The sequence below is a fragment of the Cervus elaphus genome, chromosome 15, assembly GCF_910594005.1.
Source record: "Cervus elaphus chromosome 15, mCerEla1.1, whole genome shotgun sequence".
Lineage (NCBI taxonomy): Eukaryota > Metazoa > Chordata > Mammalia > Artiodactyla > Cervidae > Cervus > Cervus elaphus.
The window spans coordinates 51,390,698-51,411,960 of NC_057829.1; the positions used below are offsets into that span (position 1 = coordinate 51,390,698).

The following is a 21,263-nucleotide window of genomic DNA, read 5'->3' on the forward strand; positions in this document are numbered from 1 at the left end:
AGTCCATTCATAAATGAGTTTCTACACCCACCAAAGCCATTTTGCAAGTAACTTGTATATGGTAATCACCCGACTCCGGTACCAAGATGTTTTCCTACAAAGAGAGAACTTTTAGTCTTGGATTTTTATTGGAGTCTCTTTGAATGAATTATATGAATAATATACTGGCTAAGGTTTGGGGCACTTTCAGTGGAGCACTCAAAGTAAGAGGACTAAGCTTCAATTCAGCACCTTTAGGCAAAAATACCAATTCATGTACAACTAAAGTTGGAGCAAAGAGCATGTGGTTCAAACCTCAAAAAATGCCTGTATAGTTGTGAGAACTGGCTGTGAGAAGCCCAGGTAAAAATAAGGCATGTTTTACGCAAATGTACAAACAGGGTATGTACCACTTAACCTCTCTCTCAGTGTACACTAAGTGCCTTTTCCATCTTATGCTTCCAGTAACGTCTCCATTTTTGTGATTTGAGAGAACCTTGGGCATAGAAGTAGGGTAAGAGGCCCAGGGTGAGTGTAAATTGATGTTGCCTTAGCTGTGAGGGTAGTGAAGGTGACATCACAACCAGGAATGACACTTAGGAAAACATGATAATGGTATGCTTTTAGGTATGGGAATTGAGTAAGCCATGGGTATTGAATGAATGTATTAGAAATTCCCGTCTTTCATGGCATTTGAAAATGGATGGTAAAATGCTCCTTTGTTTATACAATCTTAAAATATTTAGACAAAAATGTGAAATTCATACAACATTGTTTGGCGTTATAGAAATCAAATATAACAACTGATTTTTTTTTTCCTACCCACGGCATCTGGAATGCTTGTAATGGGATATATGCAATCAAAGCAACTATTTTCATATCACAATTAAAAAACAAAAAAAACAAAAAAAAACCCTTGAACTTATTTAAGGCATGAATGGGCTTCCCAGGTGGCACTAATGGTAACAAACTCAGCTTTCAATACAGGCGACATAAGAGACGAGGGTTCGATCCATAAGTAGGGAAGATACCCTGGATGAGGAAATGGCAACCCACTCCAATATTCTTGCCTGGAGAGCCCCTTGGACAGAGGAACCTGGCAGGCTACAGTCCATAGTGTCACAAAGAGACACAACTCAAGTGACTTAAGATGCACACAAGTCATGAATAATCCAAGGCATCTGTTACATGTTTTCAATATTATTTTTATATATTTGTATATCCTCATTCCTCAGAGGAAGAATCAATGTTTCATAAGATAAAAGTAGACTACTGTAACATAACATGGATTTCCCACCCCCCCACCCCCATATCACTATGGTTTTTGCTCTAAAAATATATTCTTCTTGGTGCTATCAGATCTTCCTCCTGGTATGACCATAATAACAAATGGTATACATTTATTTAGTCTCATAAGAATCCCAGATGATTTTTCCCAGGTGAAAACAGTTTGCTTCAAACTACCGTAGTTCTTTTAGCTGGATTACTATGAACAATCTTATAATTTAGAGCATATGTCAATCGGTAGCTTTAATAAAATACATATTTTGGATTAGAGACCTGAAAGTAAGACTTGAAACCATAAAACTCCTAGAAGGAAACGTAAGTGGTAAATGCCTTAAAACCAGTCTGGGATATGATTCTTTGGTTTTAACATCAAAGACAAAGGTAACAGAAGCAAAAACCAGTAAGAGTGGCTATATCAAGCTAAAAACTTTCTGCAGAGTAAAGAAAGCCAACAAAATGAAAAGGCAACCTTCAGAATGGGGACAGAAATTACTTGCAAATCATGTATCTGATGAGTTAATGTTATGACCAACCTAGGCAGCATATTAAAAAGCAAAGACATTACTTTGCCAGCAAAGGTCCGTCTATTCAAAGCTATGGTTTTTCCAGTAGTCATGTATGAATGTGAAAGTTGGACTATTAAGAAAGCTGAGTGCCAAAGAATTGATGCTTTTGAACTGTGGTGTTGGAGAAGACTCTTGAGAGTCCCTTGGACTGCAAGGAGATCCAGCCAGTCCATCCTAAAGGAGATCAGTCCTGGGTGTTCATTGGAAGGACTGATGCTGAAGCTGAAACTCCAATACTTTGGCCACCTGATGCAAAGAACTGACTCATTTGAAAAGACCTGTTACTGGAAAAGATTGAGGGCAGGAGGAAAAGGGGACGAGAGAGGATGAGATGGTTGGATGGCGTCACCGACTCTATGGACATGAGTTTGAGTAAGCTCCGGGAGTTGGTGAGGGACAGGGAAACCTGGCATGCTGCAGTCCATGGGGTTGCAAAGAGTCGGAAATGGCTGAGCGACTGAATTGAACTGAACTGAATATCCAAAATATATAAAGAACTCATACAACTCAATATCAACAAATAAAAACAAACAATTTGATTAGAAAGTGGCCAGAGCATTTGAATAGACATTTCCCAAAGACATATTGATAGCCAGAAGGCACATGATAAGATGTGCAACATTACTTAATCATTAGGAAAATGAAAATCAAAACCACAGTGAGATATCACCTCTCACCTGTTAGAATGACTGTTTTCAAACAGACAAATAATAAGTGCTGGCAAGGATGTGAAGAAAAAGAAAACCTCATCCATTATTGGTGGGAACATAAAGTGGTGTAGCCATTATGGGGAACAGTATGGAAGTTCTCAAAAAATTAAGACTCTTAATACTCTCTGGTGCAGCAATTCCACTTCTAGATATTTATTCAAGAAATAAACAACACTAATGCCCAAAGAGATATGAACCACACAGAAACAACCTGTGTCTCCATTGATGAATAGGTAAAAGAGAATGTGGTGTACATATAAACAAGACTACTGTCATAAAAAGGAGGAAACGCTGCCATCTGCAACAACATGGATGAACACTGAGGACAGTATGCTAAGTGAAACAAGTCAGACAGAGAAAGACAAGCACCATTATGATCTCACTTATATGTGGAATCTTAAAAAAAAAAAAAAAAAGATTTCAAATATAGAGAACAGATTGGTGGCTGCCAGAGGTTGAGGATGGGGCAGTGAAGGGTGGGTAGAATGAGTTAAAGAGGTCAAATGGTACAAACTTCCAGTTTTAAAATAAGTCCTGGGGATATAATGTACACATAGTAACTAGAGTTAATACTATGTTGCATATTTAAAAGCTGCTAAGAAAGCAGAACTCAAAAGTTCTAATCACAAGAAAAGAAATTTTGTAACTATATATGGTGATGGATATTAACTATACCTATTGTGGAGATCATTTTGCAATATATTCACATATTGAATCATGTATATCTGAAACTAATATAATGTTATACATTCATTATACTTCAATATAAAAAAAATCATATCCTACTTAAAAAAAAAAGTCAACCCACAGGTGCTTGGGTCACGTTCATTAGCAGAGGATGTCACTGGAATTTATTCAAGGCCTGATACAATTTCAAAAAGTTATTCTCATGAAAAAGAAATGACTCATGTACATTGAGGAGCTCTTGAATGTCACCTAAAAGTTTGTGATGACTGTGCAATTAAAAATGCACTAAAATCCTAGGCAGCTTTCAGGCTGATCCAGGGAGGAAGATAAGAGAGATCATCAACATTTTCAATCATGAAAGAAAGTGATATTAAGGGAAAAGAGGTAAGTGAGGGGAAAGCCAGGTAAGTGAGAAGGAAAAATGTGTGGCTAGACAAGCAATTAAATAGGAAGGGGAACTTCCTCAGATGTAAAAGACTACTGCACCCAAGTAGATGAATCAATTTTGAAATTTACTCCAAATAGTCACCACTGGCAAAACAATGGCTATAAAAAATATAGATAAGAGACGACACAATCTTGAATTCTGATAAACAAATGGATCTGAAAAACCAAATGAGGACATTGAAAAAATATCACATGTAAAGAGTGAGATAGCACTGATTGTGGTCATCTGGTAAAACTAATATTCACAATGGAATCTAATTGGAGTTATAAAGTGATCAGCTTGAGAGTATAAGTTAAATTCAAAGCAGTGTTTAAGAACTCCAATTGGTAAGGACAATCTCCCTTGACAGTACAGAAGATGACACAAAAGGTCCTTAATGACAAATGACCTTTATTCACACTTTATAATTCTCACAGGATATTCAGAGGTTAACAGATAACATTCCTTAGGCATGCACAAAATCTCTGCACCTATAAACGCAGAGATGTATTTGCACATCATTAACCATCGACTGTTCTCAATGCATCCTCCACACCTTAAGTGGGTATGATGAACACACACACAAACATACTCACACACATGAGACATCTGAGTCTGAATTAAAGAACATGATCTATTGCTCATTCCCTTTAATGATGGATAAAATTCTTACCCCAAAATAGTGAGGATTATAATTTGCATTCAACACCTAGTTCCTTGTTGCTGAGCAGATGCATAATGTCTATTTAAATTTATCAAACATGAGAACAACAGAGGCGAGTACAAATGAACAGCATTTTATAAGAACCTAATAAGAAAATTGACTTTCATGAAGCCAAGCAATCGCCTTACAAAAAAATGTCTTGGGCTATAAAATTCATTTAAATATTCTATTCAGTTTAAAGTATTTCTTTAATAACAATTTAATATTTCACAAGATTAAGCACCATCTCACTATCAATTGTTTGCCTTTGGAAGGTTTTAGTTAGATTAAATGAGCAGTATATAAAAATATTTTTTATCAGTTAGGTATTTTAAAACCTTAAAAAAGTATTCACAATTCAGAGAAAGCTTGTTTTAATCCAAAGGTGCTCTCATGGCTCACTTTTGCCCTAAAAGTAATATATTTCTCATGAAAATGAAGCATGATAGCAAAATCTGTTCACCTAATGGAGTCATCACTGCTCTTTTTTCTAGTTAAGACACTTTTTCAGTGAGTTTAAGTTCTGGCAAAATCTGTTATGGTTCATCGGGCTTCATTATTCCTTGAGTCATATAATTAAATGATCACATGAAATAAAACCATGGCAGCGCCTATCAATCAAAAGAGTTCTGTGTTCTCAGACATCAAGAATCAAACTGTCAAGAAAGACTGAGTTTATAAGGGCCCCAGTTGCCACTGATGTGACAGCGATCTCAATGACTAAAAAGGTGATTCACTAACAAGACCTGTAAGAATTTGTGACTCTAGCTGGCCATGCATTCTTCAGTTCTTTACAACCCAAGTTTTAATGTCATATTTTCAATCATATGCCATACTTCTGAGAGGAATAAAAGCAATATATAAAATCATCAGTGACACTCTGATAAAATTAACAGTAACAATTTAATTGTCATTTTCCCAACAGGATTGTTTTAATGACACAACCTAATCAAAGTAACAGGATTGCAATCATTCACAGGATACTATGTCAGAAGAACTTTTCAAACATTAAATACACATTTCTGCCTGAAGATGCTCTGGACCTTCCATTGTCAGCTTTGGCTTCCAGCTCTGTTACACATTCATTACACCCTGTACTCAGGAAGAAGGAATATTTAAAACAAACTTCTTTTCTTTCTAACTATTGCAGCTGCTTCTACCAAGCAATAAAAGTTGCTAGAGAAATCATATATACACATACATGTAAAATTAGGGAAACAAGCTGCTTTATTGCCTCGACTTAAAATAAGCTCAATCAGTAGAAAAGAAAAACGTTATAATATACAGCTTGATGAGCAGCTGAAGACAAGAATATACTCAGACGCAATTCTAGAATTCAGGATATCTTACTCAGTGTTTGAATGAGACGAAAGACATTTCTCCTCTTAATTTTTCTAAACCACTGAATGAATAAGTGAAGTTTATGTGGGGAATGCAACCCAAAATAGAGAGATATATAAAATGTACTTAAATATGATTCTGAGACTTCAAGGCAGAAAATGCAACATCTTGCTCCTGTTTAATTATAATTCATAAACTGCTAATTTTATAAACCCTAATTTATGAGTCCAAGGTTAAAAGATACTTTTAATAAGTCAGCAATAAAATTTAACTCAATGTTAACAATTACTCTTTAGGATAAAAATATCAGCTGTATCGCAAACCAGTAATTAGCAGCGAGATTAATGAAATTATAAAGATTCAAACCAAGAGGCATATTAACTAACACTTCAAGGTCAAACAAAAGAAGACACTGAAAAGTGTTTTTTTTTGTTTTTTTTTTAAATAGCCTTACTTTTGACGGTCGCCGTCCGGGTACAGTTGTAAAGGATAGCCAACTCTCCAAACACTTTTCCAGGACCCATTGTACACAGCTTCACGCCTTCTTTTGTAACTTCAACCTTACCATCTAAAAAGAAGAAGGAAAACATATCATTTTGATTCTCTCGTGCTTTATTTCATTTGTTGCATTCTAAGATGAGCGAGGAGGGCCAGGCTCATTTTCAAAAATACACAGCAGTTACCAACTAAAACAAAATCATCCTCAAGATGCAGTGCAAGAAAAGCAAATCTCGCCCTAAATTATCTTCTCCCAAATTAATAATTGATAAGATTAGAAAGGAGACTAAAAGAAAACACACACACAAAAAGAAGGGGATAGAGATAAAAAAGTCAAAATGTAAACTTCCAAATGTGATATTAGAAAACTCTAGTAATTCCAATTTTAAAGTCATTTTGAATTTGCAATGAAAAATTGAGTATGTTTTCTACAGCACACTTCATATTGGGAATTCTCATCTGAGTAAGGCAGCTATTATGCAAAGGGAAATTACTTTGACCCTTGGGCATTATTCAATTGCAGCTCACAGTATCTTTTATTTTTAAACATCTTATCCAACTTGGCCAAGATTGTTTTATCTGCTTCTCAGCCCTGCAACATGGACTGTAAGGAAACCAAACGACTGAACACAAAGGTTGAGGGGAAAGAAAGACACGCTGGGACTGTCGATGTTCCACAAAAAATTTGGAAAATGAACCGCGAAAGGAGGAAAAGCTAAGGAAACAGCGTACACTGGATACATATACTGGTGCCTGAAAGGAAGGAAATGCTATTCATGAAGGAAATGTTAATATATATATATATTAAATATATAATGTTAATATATATATTAAATATATATATATATTTTAAAATTCAAAGCTATGTACACTAAACCTTCCATCACCTAATATAATGGGGGAAGAAATAGCAAGGCAACACAATCTATTCTACACTTTATCTTACCCTTGTATTACTCTTCCCTGTTACTTAGCCACAGGCTGCGGAAGGGAAGCCTAATGCTTGGCAGTGGCTAGTGACTGAAGAGAATTAATGCTACCAAGTTTGTCTGAATGTCTGGGCTTCATACATTGTCTCCATAAACCACCCCCTTTAATCTATATGCTTCCTGTAATATTTCCCTTTTTAGAGCTTAAGCTTTACATGTACTCCTTCCTTTTTAAAAATCGACCCAGTTTTCCCTAAGAATAATATATTGATGAAATCACAGAATTGTTCAAATACGTGAGATAAAATCTTATATATTTAAAAACTTTAAAAAGCTGAATTCACAACTGATACATGTGCCACACACACCAGCCGTGAAGCAAACTTCGGAGTGATTTATACATTTACACAGAGTAGGAAATGGCAATCCACTCCAGTGTTCTTGCCTGAAAATTCTGTTGAGAGAGGAGTCTGGCAGGCTACAGTGCATGGGGTCGCAAAGAGTCACACATGACTGAGCAGGCACGTGTAACAATACATTTACAAAGGAATTCCAAGAATAGGCTATACAGACCAAGTGGGTCACTTAAAATTAAGAATCAGACAGTCAAAATTTACTGCATACACTCAATGGTTCCAATGCCCACCTAATCAACTTCTCTTAAAGTATTTAGATTCATCTTGAAGCCACCCTCTTCATTTACATTCCTTTCTTTTTCCCTCTGTGTCTAAAAACAAGATTTGTTTTAAATGGAGTCCAGGTGCATGGAAAGCAGGTGGGCCTGTATGCGGTTGTTTTGGTTATGAGGGGACAGATGTGGGGAAACAAATAAGGAAAAAGTCAAATAGGCAGAATACTTAGCACACTTATGCAGAGGCTTACAGCCCTCAATAAATGGCCCAGTATGGAGGTTTTTATGTACTTATAATTTGATATTAACTTTAAGAATACATTTTAATGAAACTACCTCGGATCACCACTGTGAGTCACTTCACTGTATAGCAGAAACTAATACAACATTCTAAAATAATTATACTCTAATAAAAAATAAATAAATAAAAACAAACAGAAAGCTCCTAATAGTGTCCTAGACTTTTCCATTATTTCCCCTGGCTAAACTCAACAATGACTAGAGGCTATTAGCACTGTTACTTGAGGTACTACAAATAATCCAAAATGTAGTTAATTCATATCTTCTACTCCTGCTCTTTTTACTCATTTTTGCTTTTTTTTTTTTTTAATGTGATACTATATTGGTATTGTTTTTACTTCACCCTGTCTCTACCAGGAAAGAAAAATAAAGAAACATTCGAGTCATTTTTATCTGAACTCTGCTAAACAGTTTAAATTTGTTTGTGTGAGAGATGTTAGAATATTGGGTTAAAGAAAGCCAGATGGTTATTTATAGTTTCATTTGACTCTTGATATCACTCCTGTAATTAGCACGAATAGTTGAAAGCTTTATCACAGCAACTTGAGTGTATTTTTTATTTTACTTCAGGTACCACATGTCCATTTATGAACTAGAATGGGCTGAGTCATAAGTCCTAAATTTTGCCATACTGAGCAGTAATCAACCTACCTCTTGTTCTTTGGCACCACAATTTATGTACCACTTCAGGGAAATGGTCAGTAATAAGAGATCCATAATGAAGCATCCGTGCTGCTGCGAAGTCGCTCAACTGTGTCCAACTCTTTATGACCCCATGGACTGTGGTCCCCCAAACTCCTCTGTACATGGAATTCTCTAGGCAAGAACACTGGAGTGGGATGCCATGCCCCCCTCCACGGGATCTTCCCAACCCAAGGGTCAAACTCTTATCTCCTATGTCTCCTGCATTGGTAGGCAGGTTCGGTATCACTAGCACCACCTAGAAAGTCCAAAGCATTCATATTTTTATCTATTTTTATAAGAATCAGCAAACAAAGCAAATGAAGCAACAAAGGATTAATCTCAAAAATATACAAGCAACTCCTGCAGCTCAACTCCAGAAAAATAAATGACCCAATCAACAAATGGGCCAAAGAACTAAACAGACATTTCTCCAAAGAAGACATACAGATGGCTAAAAAACACATGAATAGATTCTCAACATCACTCATTATCAGAGAAATGCAAATCAAAACCACAATGAGGTACCATTACACGCCAGTCAGGATGGCTGCTATCCAAAAGTCTACAAGCAATAAATGCTGGAGAGGGTGTGGAGAAAAGGGAACCCTCTTACACTGTTGGTGGAAATACAAACTAGTACAGCCACTATGGAGAACAGTGTGGAGATTTCTTAAAAAACTGGAAATAGAACTGCCATATGACCCAGCAATCCCACTCCTGGGCATACACACCGAGGAAACCAGATCTGAAAGAGATACGTGCACCCCAATGTTCATCGCAGCACTGTTTATAATAGCCAGGACATGGAAGCAACCTAGATGCCCATCAGCAGACGAATGGATAAGGAAACTGTGGTACATATACACTATGAAACATTACTCAGCCATTAAAAAGAATTCATTTGAATCAGTTCTAATGAGATGGATGAAACTGGAGCCCATCATACAGAGTGAAGTAAGCCAGAAAGATAAAGACCAATACAGTATACTAACACATATATATGGAATTTAGAAAGATGGCAATGATAACCCTATATGCAAAACAGAAAAAGAGACACAGATGTACAGAACAGACTTTTGGACTCTGTGGGAGAAGGCGAGGGTGGGATGTTTTGAGAGAACAGCATCGAAGCATGTATATTATCAAGGGTGAAACAGATCACCAGCCCAGGCTGGATGCATGAGACAAGCGCTTGGGCCTGGTGCACTGGGAAGACCCAGAGGGATGGAGTGGGGAGGGAGGTGGGAGAGGGGATCAGGATGGGGAACACATGTAAATCCATGGCTGATTCATGTCAATTTATGGCAAAAACCACTACAATATTGTAAAGTAATTAGCCTCCAACTAATAAAAATAAATGGAAAAAAAAAAGGAATCAGTAGTTTCTGTAAATAAAAGAAGGTACTGAATTTACAAGAAGATCCAGAGTCTCCTGACTTTATGGTTTTTGTTGTGGGTTTTTTTTTTAAAAACTAATCTGTAGTTTGGGGTCATGAGGACTTTCACAAATAAGACCAATCAGTTTAGAGATTTATTACTGGCAGGCTGAGACAGAATTGTTGGCAATAAGCTAATTATGAATACTCTGCGCTGAGTTCCAACAATCTTAGTTGGAACATGCAGGACAACTTGATTGGTCATTAAAAGGAGACAGTTGTTCTATCCAAGGTCCCATCTAGACAAGATCTTCCATCTCCTTCGTTGTCTAATACTTTTATGATTTTTTAGGTTTGAGAACACAGTTTTTACATTATGTATTTTCTCATGAGGGTTTCTGTAGCTGGTAGGTTCAACAGGAACATTTAACATTGTGGTGGCTGAGCAGTGCTATGATCAGCATGGGTATATTTTCTCTAGGAGATGAGGTCACTTATGGATTTTTTTTTTTCCCTTTCAGTTTTCTTAAGACATAATTGACATAGAGTACTGCACATGTTTAAGGTCTACAGCATAATAACTTCACTTGCATATGTTATGAAATGATTACTACAATAAGTTTATTTAACATCTGTCATCTCACAGTTTTTTTCCCCCCCTTGGGATGATAATGTTTAGAACTTACTCTCTGTTTCCTCAGTGGATTAAGACTACTACTATATAGAACATGCCTTGTCATTTTAGGTTAGGAGTGCCATCACTTGTGGAAGAAAGTAGAAATCATTAAGGCTACTATGGGCTAACTAAAGAGAAAAAGCTTCCTCCTTTCTAGGGACAGACGATAGTCTTAGATAATCTTCCTTAAGAATACATCTTGTCAGTCATTTACATATGTCTTCGTTAAGTCAGTATAAGAAGGAAAAAGACAGCCTCACTATTAGATGATAGTTTCTTCTCAAATTAAAGAAGGGCAGTGGTTCAGCACCTTATCAGTCTTCTGTTTAAGTTTGATTTCAAGTTCAAAAGGATATGGTCTCTCTGGACCTAAACTCCTGCTCTTTTGATGAGGTGTTAATTTGGATTGGAAATCATTGTTTGGAAATGTAACAAAACTTTGTGAAAAATTGCCCTGTTTTAGCATTTACTATTAGGTGAGTTTGCTTTAGTTTTTGTTTGTTTTTGGTTTACCAGTACCTTATTAAAGATTGGGCTTCCCTGGTGGTGCTACTGGTAAAGAATCCACCTGCCGATGCAGGAGACATAAGAGACTATGTCTCTTGACTATGTTCCATTCCTGGGTCAAGAAGATCCCCTGGAGAAGGAATGGAAACCCAACTCCAGTATTCTTGCCTGGAGAATCCCACGGACGGAGAAGCCTGGTGAGCTACAGTCCATAGCATCACAGAGAGTTGGACCGGAATGAAGCCACTTAGCAAGCACACACAATAGAGATTAAAGATAAGAGAAAGAGAGAGAGAGAGATAAACAGAAGTGACTTCTTCCCTAGACTTTGTGTGTTTTCACAGTTTCTGTAACCATCATGTCCTTATAATGCTTTACATGGGGCCAAGCTTCCCATTCACAGAAGTCACTTTTCTTACATCATCATAGCAATAATTCTTACTAGAAGCACAAAAGTACTAGTCATCCAAATGGAATGAAACTTAGTCTGAGGTATAAGGGGCTAGTCGAGGTTGAAGCTACATGAGTGAAGACCTCTGTTTTCTCTCTTTCAATTAGGAAAATCTGATTTCCCTTCTGGTCATGACTGCTATAAATACATTAGATACAATTTTTCATTACACTAAATTACAATTGATTGTAATACATATTGAATATGAAATAAAATCATTACCAGTATACTTAATAATCAGAGAATCAAAAATGTAAGTGAGGTATCTAGAACTAAAAATCTCACTTATAGGAACTAAAAGAAAAAAAAAAGAGACAGAAAGGTTAACATGCACATTAATATACATGAAACTCATTTTTTGTTTTGGCTTCTAACTCTGAGGTCTTGGGCTTCCCTGTGGCTCAGCTGGTAAAGAATCTGCCTGCAATGTGGGAGATGTGGGTTGGGAAGATCCCCTGGAAAAGGGAATGGGTACCCACTCCAGTATTCTGGCCTGGAGAATTCCATGGTCTGTATAGTCTACGTGGTCACAAACAGGTGGACACAACTTCACTTTCACTTTTTCTGAGGTCTTAGGGCACACACACATATCCACAAAGGAAACCTACATGGGGAAAGAGAATGAAATTTAAGCAAGCCAGATACAGAAAATCATCTGAACCAGCAGAATGAAAGTCTGGAATGAGCAAATTACATTACAGTATTTCTGTCCTTAGAGATATTTAAGGAGTAAGAATTTACTAAACCTATTGTAGATGACTCAGCCATTGACCAGACATGAACAGAACTCTGGAAAGACTTCACAAGACAAGCATGATGATTCTATAATCTTTCTACATTTTGTGTTTTGAAAGCCTAGCACTTTAAAGTACTCAAAAGGCACTAGATAAATATCAGTGGACTAATTCAATTTCTAGTGATGAAGAAAACCAAAGACAGGACAGATAAGAGAGATTCACACATGGGGAAGAAATAGGAAGTAGTCTAATCATTCCCTGAATAACAAGAGTTGAATAGATAATTTGACTGTCTCAAGTCAAGTTTATTAAGCTCAATTCTTGCCATTCACAATGCATTTTTGTTCTATTACTTCTATGATACATGAGTACCTCATTGGTCTAATCAATGAATGGCCATGTCTTTAGGTCTTTAGAGACTGGCAAGTGACAAACACTATTACCAGTGTCAGACCTGTGGGGATGCATCACGTGATTTTTGTGTTTCTTATGTAATAGTATTAAGTTTGGGAAACTTTTGGACCTAACACTATGGTTCTCAAATGGGGTCACTTTTAACCTTATGGGCTATTTGGAAATGTCTGGAGATGTTTGTTTGGTTAAATGAAAGTTTTGGAACTAAGGAGGTTCTGCTAAGTGACTTCAGTCGTGTCCGACTATGTGCGACCCCATCCCTGGGATTCTCCAGGCAAGAACAATGGAGTGGGTTGCCATTTCCTTCTCCAATGCATAAAAGTGAAAAGTGAAAGTGAAGTCGCTCAGTCATGTCCGACTCTTCGCAACCCCATGGACTGCAGCCTACCAGGCTCCTCCGTCAATAGGATTTTCCAGGCAAGAATACTGGAGTGGGGTGTCATTGCCTTTTCCGAAGGAGGTTCTACTGGCATCTAAACAGTAGAGAAATACCACTAAACATCCTCCAATACACATGTCAGCCCCCACAATGAAGCACTATTCTGTGCAAGAATGTAAGCAGTGCCAAAGTTGAGAAACCCTGAAATGAACTATGTCCACATGTGTACAAAATACTCTACATTTAAAGGGACAATTTTGACTTCCACTTAAAAAAAGAATCTCTGCCAGATATAAATTGCAAGCTAAAAAAAGGCTAGCACCAGGTTGCAATATTTAAGTAATCCAAGTTGCTATTAGAATAGAATTAGAATAAACACACAAAGCTACTTTACTGACTTATTTTACCCAGCAGATGTCACCTGAAATAGAAGTGATTATAAAAATTTTTGAAGCAAGACTTACAAGAGTATCCTGCTGATGTTAGAATAACATCAGCATTTTTCCAGGCATACTTGAGACTATCAGGTTCTGACTCTACTGCTGATTCGTGAAAAGATCTGGGATAAGTTATTTAACTCTCTATGTGTCAATTACCTCACTACAAATTTGGTATAATAGAACTTACTTAATAGGTTTTGATAATTAGATAATGCATGTGCCAAGACTAAAATATATAGGTTTAAAAATAGTTCTTGAGGAAATTTTACTTCATTTTAAAGAAAAAAATACTTTGATAAGGAGTTTTAAGGAAAAAGCAGCAGGGTTCAAGGTTTTGGTTCATAAGATTCAGAAGTGGAAAGGAGAAGAGTGATAAATGAGCAGAGGCAATAAAAAGGAAAACATGAGCAAGAAACGAGATTTCAGAGAAAGGGGCAGGCAGGAAAGCTTCATGTTGAGAGAGGCTTTAAGATTTTTAGTAGGAGGGATGTCTAATGCACAATATGCAGTTAGTTGTTGCCAGAATTAATGCCCTACATTTCTCTCCAAATTAATCTGCTTCACACTAATTTCCGGTGTAAAGGGCTTGGAGGAAGATAAAAGCTTGAGGAAAGATCCACTGCTTGGATACATCAATAAACAGAAAAGCAAGGAAATGAAGAATGAGTGATAATGGGGAGCTGGAAAGCAGGAAACCCCACAGTAACTATGTAAATGATGTAATTATAAGAAACTAAGGACTCAGACATTGGCAGATATTTTAGGGGAGGACATCAGTCTTTTCACAGGATGTGAAAGGGGTGCTTGCTTGATCCAATTTCACCTAAGGCTAGGAAGGTTAGAAAAGAATTCACTGTGAACAGAATGATGTTGCTTCAATCAGAGGTTATGTCTCCTTTATCTAAATTCACCTAATAACTTTGTAATGGCTCTTAGGAGGCAGAAGAAGAATTCTGAAATCACAAGTTCTAAACTAATATTCTGGTTCTCACTGCTCTTGACATGTCAGACCTTTAGGCACTCAGCTTCTACACCAGGGCAATGGGAATAACAGCTACCTGCTTCACAGGATTAATATGTGAAATTTATGTCAGAGTTTGGTGTGTGATCAAGCTTTCTACACATATTAGTATCCATTAAACTAAGTAAAGGGCCAGTCATTTAATCCTGCAATGACTGGTTGTAAATCGATTAGTAAATTCTCATGAGTGAATAAATGGGAGTGTTAGTGAAAATGACCACTGCTGTAATTGTGCTTTAGGGAAGCCTGAAGATTTTGTTTTATATTGCCTACATAGTCCAGAAGAAGAAAAAACAGTACAGTTGACCCTTGAGCAATTCGGGTTTGAACTGCATGGGTCCACTTAGATGTGGACATTTTTCAATAGTAAATACTTTTGAATACAGTACTATTGAAATGGAGCAGGAACCCGTGGGACTTCTGGGCACAGAAGCCTTCCCATGTCCCTCATTTCTTGTTTGTTGGGAAATGACTCCAGCCTCCAGGACCTTCCCTGATTCCCAAAGGGCAGGTTTGAGGAATTAATCAGGGAAGGGAGTGGATACAGAGACAAGAACAGTCAAGAAACAATAGTGTAGCCTTGGGGCAGATTCCTGGTTCCACCTCAACGATACACATAATAATATCCCTGTGTTCTTTACAAACTAAACCCTCCAAAAAATGGAGTTAGCATTTCTCATTCCAGAGATGACCACCTGAGATCAGACTAAAGGCACCAGAGAGCTCATCAAGAGATTATCTGAGACCAGATTGAAGGAGTGCAAGCCCTGATCAACAACTCTGCCCTTGAACCACTGCTATAAAACTCCTTAAGAAATCCTTCTGGGCTTGAACACAGTTTTCAAGGGCAGGAAACTGCTGTCTCCCACTTTGCTGGGCAAAGCAATAAAGCTATCCATTTATACTTCATCCAAAAGCACAGATATGGGAGGGACAATTACAAATTTTACTTGGATTAATTTATGCTTGCCAAAGGATCAACTGTAATAAAAAGTGTCAAACTCCCACTCTACATGGTAAAAGTATTTTTGTACTATAACTTACTTTACCCAGCAGTACAATACATTTCTCACAATGCAAATTTTTATTTCATAGCTTAGATTACTCTTGATGTGACATTTGTATTTTTATCCCCTTTAAAGTAATTATGATTCTCTAGAGCATACAGCAAGCACTTGCCTACCTTCACATTTTAAAAAAGCAGACAAAAAACAAAGAATAACCACACAGCCTGCAAAATACCTTGAACAGGCATAAAAAATAAAAAAAAGAACTTGCTGTCTCAAAAGCAGTTGTTCAAATGTCCTGGAACAGGTCAGGAATGAGAAGATTTGGTTTGAAAGTTATTCCCAACACCAAGAAAATGACCTTTGTCCTCGTGTATCACCGAGAACAAAATAAGCTGAAACCAGGATAATATTTTAACAAGTTAAACTGAGGGTGGAATAAAACTACTGAACACCCCTCTAGATGGCAGTCAGGGGAAATGGCAAATTCAAGTCTTGCAGTAAGAGAGTTCTATCAGTTGATACATGGGTAAACAAAATGTGGAATTCTGTCGAGCCATAGTAAAGAATTAAGTACTGACTCAGGCTATAATATGAATCAACCTTGAAAACATGCTAACTGAAAGAAGCAAGTTATAAGGAGCACATATTATTGAAGCCAAGCAGGACCCTGCGGGGCCCTCCTAGGTACAAAAGCCACTCTATGTTTTGCATTTCTCCTAGACCCTTCCTTAGTTTCAAAGAGTAAACTCAAGCAGTTAATGATTAGGAAAGCAAGGGAATGAAGGAACAAAGGAAAAGCAGTCAAACAATAAAAGTAATGACAACTTAAACACCAGTTCAGCACTAGGCAGAGTCCTAGTGCCTCCTCAAAGATATACAGAACAATCTAATGCATATCTTTGAGCTGTCCTGCAGAAACTAAGACCCTTACCCAGGTGAAAGATGCTGATCAAGAGGACACAGACCCTAGACTGACTGGAACTAGAAGAAAGCCAGGCATCCTGCATCCCTCATCCCAAATGTTGCCATCAGGGACTTTGGGTCTTTCACGCATGAGCTGCCCATTCTTCTTGCTTTTGGCCTGGCAATAAACATCGTACTTTCCTTTGCCACAACCTGGCTTTACGGTGCTGTAGATGAGTAGACCCAAGTCTGGTTCCATTTATACTTAATGTCCAGAATAGGCAAATTTGTGGGGAACTGAACATAGATGACTAGTTGCCAATGGCTGGGAGAGATGAAGGACTGGAATATGATGGTGTAGGGGTACAACATTTGTTTTACAATAATGAAAATGTTCTAAATTTGCCTCTGGTGATGCATGCACACACTATAAAAATACTGTTAATAAAAGCCACTGAATATCTTAAATTAGTAAACCACATGGAATGTAAATTATAAAATAACAAGGACTCAGCACAGGCACATAGTAATGGCTCAGTTTTAAGACTGACCATTAATGCTATATATAGGATCATATTACCCCTTATGAGAATGTTGAAGATTCAGATAATTTGACCTCCATTATTTTTCAAACAGCCTTTCTCCTACTCCCTTTAGGACATTCACACCAACATTTTTCATCAAGCGTGACCTCATTTTCCTTCCCAAGTTACCGTCAATCCCTTCCCAACTTCATCGAATGACTAACCACCAAAATCATCATTCAGTCATGAGATCAATGACTACAAATCCTTCTTACTGTCAGCATACTTAATCTACCCAATTACATTTATTCCATAACTAAAAGCCTTTCCTAAGCCTTTGCTCACAACTAATATAGAACTCCTTTTCTGAATTCTTTGCCACCAAACAAACCAGAAAAGATATTAGAATCATTTTCCTTGATTACTGTTCTCATGAAATATCCCTCTGCTATGAAATTTACAGTAGTTTTTATAGAGTGAAAAATCAAATTCCTGGTGCTGTATATCTAGACTTCCACAAACTAGGAGCCTTCCTAAATAAACCTGACACTGAATCTTTGGCTTTGTCAGTCTCTTTAAACAAACTTCATGGTCTAGCTCAAAGTTCTTAACCTAATAGAATATATTATATATATAATATACACACACACACACAAATATATATATATATGCACACGTATACACACATACATATATATAAACCTAATAGTATATATATGTATGTGTGTGTGTGTGTATAAAATCTTTGTTTTTAATGACCTCTGTAAAAATGTAGCATTTCCATAGTAATAGGCCATACAAGTATTAACAGTTCTTATGACTTTGTCACCAATAAAAGTTATAATTTATATGAGAGCTGTTTCAGAAATCTTAAAAACTGTTTATACTTTGCACTCAAACTCATGGCAGTTAATAGATACATTGTTAGGTATTATTTAATGTGTTAAAAAATACACATGCATTAATGAATCAAAAAATTTTATTAAGTTCCTTTTTATATAATTTGTTTCCTTGGTAATTCAAAAGCAGCCAGCCTTATGTACTGTAGAATATTCAGAAATGAGGTCCCTAAAGAGCAGAATTCTGCAGAGATGCATAGTACAGAAAAAGATTATTCAATTAGCCAGAGGTTCTTAATCTAGATTCCTCATAGAATCTTAGCATGGAATTAATAACTATGACTAATGGCCCAGAATTTGCATGAAAAGAGAAGACAGTAGATTAAAAACCAAAATAAACATTATTCTTGCTGGTTGGAATACTTGTTAAAGTATAACATTATGGATTCTACCTCACTGTTTGTCAACTGAAGTCAAATGACTCCCTGGATATCTGGTTTACCTCTCATTGTAGAATGTTATCTTTTTAATGTATCTTTGGCCATAGGAAGGAAAGAGGAAGTGGTAGCTCTTTTAGCACTAATCCAGTAAGATAAAGGAAGACATACTAGATATACTTCTTATATGGAAATGATAAAAATAGAGGCTTTATCTTGAATCTTAAAAAAAAAATTTTGCCTTAATACATTTTTGTTAATCACCCTTCTAGTCTATTATACCCAACTAACTCTAGTCTAGACACAGGACTGGAAAAGGTCAGTTTTCATTCCAATCCCAAAGAAGGGCAATGCCAAAGAATTTTGAAACTACTGCACAATTGCACTCATTTCACATGCTAGCAAGGTAATGCTCAAAATCCTTCAAGCTAGGTTTCAAAAGTACCTGAACAGCAAACTTCCAGATGTACAAGCTGGATTCAGAAAAGGCAGAGGAACCAGAGATCAAAATACTGCTGTTCACTGGATTATAAGGACTCATGCCAGCATGCCCCAACTCCCAGGACTGTTGTAGGCCACTGTCGACCCACACCTCTGCCAGAAACTCCTGGACACTCACAGGAAAGTCAAGCTCAGCCTCTTCTGGGGTCACTGCTCCTTTCTCCTCTGTCCTGGTGCACATAAGGTTTTCTTGTGCCCTCCAAGAGTCTGTTACCTTAGTCCTGTAGAAGTTCTACAATGAAATACAACAGACCTTCCAAGTCAAATTTACTGGGGATTCTCAGTCCCTTCACCAGATCCCCAGATTGAAAAATCTGTTGTGAGCCCTAGAACTTTTGCAACAGTGTGAGAACTTCCTTTGTATAACTGTTCTCCAGTTTGTGGGTCATCTGCTAGGCAGCTCTATAGTGGAATTAATGGCGACTTCCTCCAAGAGGATTAAATCAAATCTCGTGTTTAAACAGTGGAAGCAACAAATAGATTCAAGAGATTAGATCTGATAGACAGAGTACCTGAAGAACTATATACAGAGGTTTGTAACATTGTACAGGAGGCAGTTATCAAACCCATCCCCAAGAAAAACAAATGCACTAAAGCAAAATAGTTGTCTGAGGAGGCCTTACAAATACATGAGAAAAGAAGAGAAGTGAAAGGGAAGGAGAAGAGGAAAGATACACCTATTTTAATGCAGAGTTCCAGAGAACAGCAAGGAGAGATAAGAAAACCTTCTTAAGTGAACAATACAAAGAAATAGAGGAAAACAATAGGATGGGGAAGACTAGAGATCTCTTTAAGATTTTTAGAGATACTAAGGGCATATTTCATGCAAAGATGGGCACAATAAAGGACAGAAATTGTATGGAACTAACAGAGCAAAAGATACTAAGAAGAGGTGGCAAGAATACACAGAACTATACAAAAAAGATCTTCATGACCCAGATAACCATGATGGTGTGATCACTCACCTACAACCAAGCATCTTGGAGTGATAAGTCAAGTGGGCTTTAGGAAGCATCACTGCAAACAAAGCTAGTGGAGGTGATGGAATTCCAGCTGAGCTACTTCAAATCCTAAAAGATAATACTGTAAAGTGCCACACTCAATATGCCAGCAAATTTGGAAAACTCAGCAGTGGCCACAGGACTGGAAAGGTCAGTTTTCATTCCAATTCCAAAGAAGAGCAATGCCAAAGAATGTTCAGACTACCATACAATCACACTTATTTCACATGCTAGCAAAGTAATGCTCAAAATTCTCCAAGCGAGGCTTCAAGAGTACGTGAACCAAGAACTTCCAGATGTTCAAGTTGGATTTAGAAAAGGCAGAGAAACCAGAGATCAAATTGCCAACATCCACTAGGTCATAGAAAGCAAGAGAATTCCAGAAAAACATCTACTTCAGCTTCACTGACTGTGCAAAAGTTTTGACCATGTGGATCACAGCAAACTGGACTATTCTTCAAGAGATGGAAATACAATAACACCTTACCTTACCTGCTTCCTGTAAAACATGTATTCAGGTCAAGAAGCAACAGTTAGAGCTGAACATGAAACAACAAACTGGTTCAAAATTGGAAACGGAGTACGTCAAGCCTACATATTGTCACCCTGCTCATTTAACTTACATGTAGTTTCATGTGAAATGCCAGGCTGGATGAAGTTCAAGCCAAAAACAAGACAGCTGGGAGAAATATTAATAACCTCAGATATGCAGATGATGCCACCCTTATGGCAGAAAGTGAAAAGGAACTAAAGAACCTCTTGATGAAGGTAAAAGAGGAGACTGAAAAAGCTGACTGAAAATTCAACATTCAAAAAACAAAGATCATGGCATCCAGGCCCATCACTTCATGGCCAATAGATAGGGAATCAATGGAAACAGTAACAGAATTTATTTTCTTGAGTTCCAAAAATCACTGCAGATGGTGTCTGCAGCCATGAAATTAAAAGACGCTTGCTCCTGGAAGAAAAGCTATGACCAACCTAGATAGCATATTAAAAAGCAGAGACATTACTTTGCTGACAAAGGTCCATATAGTCAAAGCTTGGTTTTTCCAGTAGTCATGTATGGATGTGAGAGTTGAACCATACAAAAGGCTGAGCACCAAATAATTGGTGCTTTTGAACTATGTTGTTGGAGAAGACTCTTGATTGGGAGTCCTGAGGACTGCAAGGAAATCAAAACCAGTCAATCCTAAAGGAAATCAATCCTGAATATTCTTTGGAGGGACTGACGTTGAAGCTGAAGCTCCAATACTATGGCCACCTGATATGAAGAGCCGACTCATTGGAAAAGACCTTGATGCT

General features: G+C 37.2%; 1 protein-coding gene across 4 annotated transcripts in view; it reads right to left on the bottom strand.

Annotated features, from left to right (window-relative positions):
* The window catches only part of PRKG1 (protein kinase cGMP-dependent 1), a 1,340,863-nt gene that overhangs the window by 856,745 nt on the left and 462,855 nt on the right, over positions 1-21,263 (bottom strand). For 3 of the 4 annotated variants that reach the window (XM_043924973.1, XM_043924972.1, XM_043924975.1), the window contains exon 3: positions 6,155-6,268. In XM_043924973.1, the coding sequence (XP_043780908.1) occupies positions 6,155-6,268 (114 nt within the window). Of the gene's footprint in view, positions 1-6,154; positions 6,269-7,075; positions 7,080-21,263 lie in introns of those variants that run through there. The other variant, XM_043924976.1, reaches the window with a different exon arrangement.